The 4,946-nt window shown below is 47.2% G+C and overlaps 1 protein-coding gene across 1 annotated transcript; it reads left to right on the forward strand.

Annotated features, from left to right (window-relative positions):
* Positions 1-3,696: 3,696 nt before the first annotated feature.
* Positions 3,697-4,940, forward strand: LOC107558648 (uncharacterized; the record flags this gene model as incomplete). Its single annotated transcript, XM_016242312.1, has 1 exon — positions 3,697-4,940. A coding segment is annotated over one exon (1,077 nt), but the record flags the coding sequence as incomplete, so codon positions are not given.
* Between the last annotated feature and the right edge of the window lie 6 nt (positions 4,941-4,946).

Here is a 4,946-nt window from a genome sequence, read left to right on the forward strand (position 1 = left end):
GGGGGTCTATTGTTTTTAAATGACTGGAGCAAAGTGATTATCATGACATTTGACATGTATTGGGAATCTGGAACGGAACAAGCACACATGGGGATAGTTTTAACATGCATGATTTAAAAGTTTCCACACAATGCTAGCATGACGAAACTTAATTTCTTGACTAGTTGCCATATAAACATTATATCTGTTAGTTAGCCGTTCATGTTTTTGTTTGTTTGTTTAGTATTTAGTTGGGATCAAAGGGGGGAGGCATGCTTACTCAAAAATATTGAAATAATATTTAATGGAGAATGGAAATAGTACGTTCAAATTGGTTAAATTCCTTATGATTCCCAATTATATTTCCCTCTGTCTTTTCATCCATCCATCCATCCTCTGTTCCTCTCCTCCAGCCTTTCGTCTCTGCCACACACAGCAGATGCTGCACTCGTTTGAGTCCCGGGGCTCCAGCCGCCCGATCCCTCCTCCCGCCCGTTTATTCCCTCCTCTCTCCATTACCGCATCCCTCGGCGGGATAAACCTGGCCAGGGCTAATTGCAATCTCTGTCTAATGGTGACAGGCTTAATCAAGCATGATGGGTTCACCTCTTTTGCTTTGGTTCCCCCTCTCCCTCTTTGTGTCTCTCTCTCCGGCTCCTCGTGGTTCTCTGGCTGTTGTCGCAGGCCGTCCTGTCAGCTGCCAGATGAAGTGAGTGCTGCGGTCGCATGTGTGGGCAGGGCTGCGGCCGCATATTGAGCGCAAATTGGGCGAGATGCCACAGTGAAGGAGTGGGACAGGAATCCACACAAAGCATCCACTCATCTATTATACAGAAGAGGAACGAGTAAATGCAATACTCTCCAGGCCGAGTGGAGAGAGAGCGAGAGGATAGAGTAGAACATTTGTTGTGCATTTTTATGAAGAAGGTTGTTGTCCTTTGGAGCCGTCGGTGGACCATTGCCAGCGTGTGAGAGCGGTAATGAGAGCGTGGACCTCGTGGAGCCGTCGGACTGAAGTATTTCAAAAGCAACTTCCATTCGCTCGTTCAGATAAACACTCGGTCCTTCCCGTGTTATCGACAACACGGACGCCATCCTGAGCCACTGGCCTCTGTCAGCATAATGCTTTTGGAGAGGAACTTGTTAATGCCGAGCAGCACTTCAATTTTCTCTAGCGTTCATCCACCTGCTTCAGTAATGAGAAGTGTGGCAATGTGATCTGCAACTTGAAACTGTTGCTTGTTTTGTCCAACAAGTCCAAATGTGACAATTGGACCATTGTCTGGGGAATAAGTGTTATGGAGTGGTTTGAAAACAGCTTTTGTTAGGATCTGTTGAGGAAATTAAACCGTTGAATGAAGTAGGGGTATTTCTGATCTACATAAAGCACACAGACACACTGAGTGCTGAATATTTAGTGAAGCTCCATGTTTTGCACGTATCACTGATGCCAAACGCACATGCGAGATAGAAGTTCATATCATAGTATCTGTGACTAGTTGGATGCTGATGGACATCAACTTTTGGATGCAATCTGGGACTTTTGGGATCCTTGGAAAATTTTGCAGACAAAAAAAGGTCCACTGTCTGTTGTCAGTAGTGTAACAGTTGTTGGTCAATGTGGCAAATCTGTGCGACCAACTTGAACATGTTGCAAAGTCTTTGTAGGGAAATATTTTGCCCTCATGTGGAATTCCAGATTGCACGGGTTCCCCATCGAAACGACTGGGTTTCATTCACGAGAATTCACAGAACAATGGTAAATGTGACTGCTCTTTTACAACATGAAAGGATGATGCAGTGTGCATTAGTCTTACAGTATGTGATAATTCCTGGTCATTCCTGTCATCAATCCTGAGCTGCAGTCTTGAACATCTTCTGTCTATAACATCTGGAGAAGTTGATTCTGTGTGACACTGACTGAACACCGCAGACACCGAGGAACCCCTGTGTTGATCTTTGGAGTTCAGAGAAGACACTCTGGAAACAAATTGCAATGTACAGTTGTTCTTGATGAATCTGAGAACTTTAAGACATGCTGCTGTGCTGCTCTACTTTTGTTATCAATAACAGATATTTGGAGAAAATAATACATTCCTTCCTTCCAAAACTAGCTCAGTTCTGATTTAGCATTGCAGAGCTATTCCTGCCACTTTATGAATCCAGTTTCTTCATAATACTAGTAGTAAGACTGCAGTGCGACTCATCTGTTTGGGGTACATTTGTGTTATTTGTCATACTGTAGAGATGGATGGTGCTGTTGTCACACCACTGCAGAGCCAGAAGGGCAGCAGATTTGGTGTATGGCTCAGATCAACATTATATAAGGAAAAACAAAGTGATGTTTTATTAACAAGTTTCGGGAGGAGCGCGCGCAGATAATTAACACGGCCAGTTCATCATCAGTAATTCTGGCCCGCAGCCCCACCATCCATCGCTAGCGTGAGCATGCCTCCACTAATGGCGCAGGCCCCGATGCCCGCCTTTCCCTATCTCTTTCCTCCTTTTTCTTCCGCTCCCGGAGCTGTACCAAGCGCGAGCCTGCCTCCGCTACCGACGCAGGCCCCGATGCCCGTCAATTCCCCTCTCTTTCTTTTCTCTCCACTACCACGACGTTGACCAAGCCATTTCCCTGATCAAAGACGCAGGTCGCGGCGCTTGGCTGGCCAAAGTCGACATCACCTCTGCCTTTAAAGTGATGCCCATCCACCCGGCTTTTTGGCACTTATTCGGCATCCGCTGGCGTAATAAATTTTACTTTTCTGTCCGCCTCACTTTCGGCTGCAGAAGCAGCCCTAAAATTTTTGACATGTTGTCAGAAGCCATATGTTGGATCCTATCCAACAATTACGCAATACCTTACCTGATCCATCTTTTAGACGATTTCCTAATCATCTCGCCTCCCGACTCTATCCCAGCCGCGCATCTTTTGACAGCCCAAAGGGTTTTTGCTGAGCTCGGGATTCCTCTCGCCCAAGAAAAAACCGCAGGCCCGAGCACCTCCATCGAATTTTTGGGTATCAACTTAGATTCACAAAAATTCCAGGCTTCTCTGCCGAAGGAAAAAATCGATAGGACGATCTTGGTCGCTTCCACCCTCTTAGACAACCCAAGCTGCTCCAAACGCGAGCTGCTATCCATTCTCGGTCATCTAAATTTCGCTATGCGCATCATCCCGCAGGGACGCCCTTTTATCTCACACCTCCTCTTTCTCGCGTCCTCCGCCCATGCACTAGAGGATCGAATATCACTAACTGACACGTGCTGCAACGAGCTCAGCTTATAGATATCTTTCCTTAAACAATGGAACGGCCTATCTTTCTTTTACAATAACTTAATATCTTCCCCAATCGACATTAAGTTATTTACCGACGCCGCCCCCTCTGTCGGTTTCGGAGGATTTTATCAAGGCCGCTGGTTCGCATCCACGTGGCCCCCCCAGCTGGTAGACTTACCACAGCAGCTAAAATCCTCAGCTCTCTTCGAGCTATATCCCTTAGTCGTCGCAGCAATGCTGTGGGGTAAGGAGTGGTCCGCCACCAGCATCATTATCCACTGTGACAATGAGGCTACTGTACACTGCATCAATAAAAGCCGTTCCCATTCACCCGCCCTAATGCCTCTGTTAAGACGCCTGATTTGGATCTCGGCTTGCGACCAATTCATTTTAACTGCAAAACATATTCCTGGTTCAAAAAACCAAATAGCTGACTCTCTCTCTCGCTTTGCCTTCCAGAAATTCAGAACGCTGGCACCAGAGGCGGATCCAGCCCCAACCCCAGTACCTCCCTATTCAGAGCTGATATTCCCATAAATCATCCTCTGCGACCTCTACTCGAAGCTTCCCTCAACTCTATCCTACAAGCCGTCTCCCCCAGGACCCTCCAATCTTACCTAACAGCTTGGAAATGCTTTAAAGCATTTCACTCCACCTACAACCTGCCATTTCCCGACTTTTCCTTGCTCGCTATCACCTCATTCATCTCTCCATCTCTCACCAACAAAAACCTTCAAATCAGCTCCATTAAGGGTTATCTAAGCGGAATCCAGTTTTTTCACAAACTCTTATACTCTTATCCCTCACCCCAGATAGCCAATTCTCAGACCTCCCTACTCATCAAAGGTATCCAAAGATCCCATCCCACTCGCCCAGATACCAGGCAACCCATTACCTTACAAATTTTGACCAAATGTATTTCTACCCTCCGCAGAGGTTATCATTCCATTCACACCGCCCACACGCTTGACGCTATGTTCATCCTGGCTTTCTTTGGTTTCCTCAGATGCTCTGAGCTCACTATCACATCTAGCTTCAACCCAAATACCCACCCCACTATTTCCGATCTAACAGTGCTGGATGATGAAACCATCTCTTACTTCATCAAGCAAAGTAAAACAGACCAGACCAGGAAAGGCCATTTCATTTTCATTTTCAACCTCCAATCACCCATACTACCATACCAGGCCCTCCTAGCCTTCATCCAGCTCAAGAAATCACAGTCCAAACTCCCATCCGACCCCCTTTTTACAGATGATTCCAACCGTCCCGTCACCCGTTTCTGGTTTCAAAAGCACCTCAAGTCAGTTCTGCTCCTATCCGGCATCCCAGCAGATAATTTTTCCAGCCATTCATTTCGAATCGGCGCGGCTACCACAGCGGCCCAAAAAGGCCTCTCCCAGCAGCAGATACAAGCACTCGGTCGCTGGTCGTCAGAAGCTTTCAAGAGCTACATTCGATCTGACCGCTCCCACATCAAGGAAGCTCAACGAACCCTCATCGGCCAACCCCTTTAAATGTCAGTACAGCCCCATCCACTCAAGACCAGCAGTGACCGCCCCGGCAGGTGCTTTTCTATATTTCCCCACTGCCCCAGCAGTGCCCGCTCCCGCAGGAGTTTTTTCCATATTTCCTCACTGCCGCAGCAGTGCCCGCTCCCGCAGGAGCCCTTCCATCTTTCCCCACTGCC

This window comes from Sinocyclocheilus grahami, unplaced genomic scaffold, assembly GCF_001515645.1.
Source record: "Sinocyclocheilus grahami isolate Dianchi unplaced genomic scaffold, SAMN03320097.WGS_v1.1 scaffold654.1, whole genome shotgun sequence".
Lineage (NCBI taxonomy): Eukaryota > Metazoa > Chordata > Actinopteri > Cypriniformes > Cyprinidae > Sinocyclocheilus > Sinocyclocheilus grahami.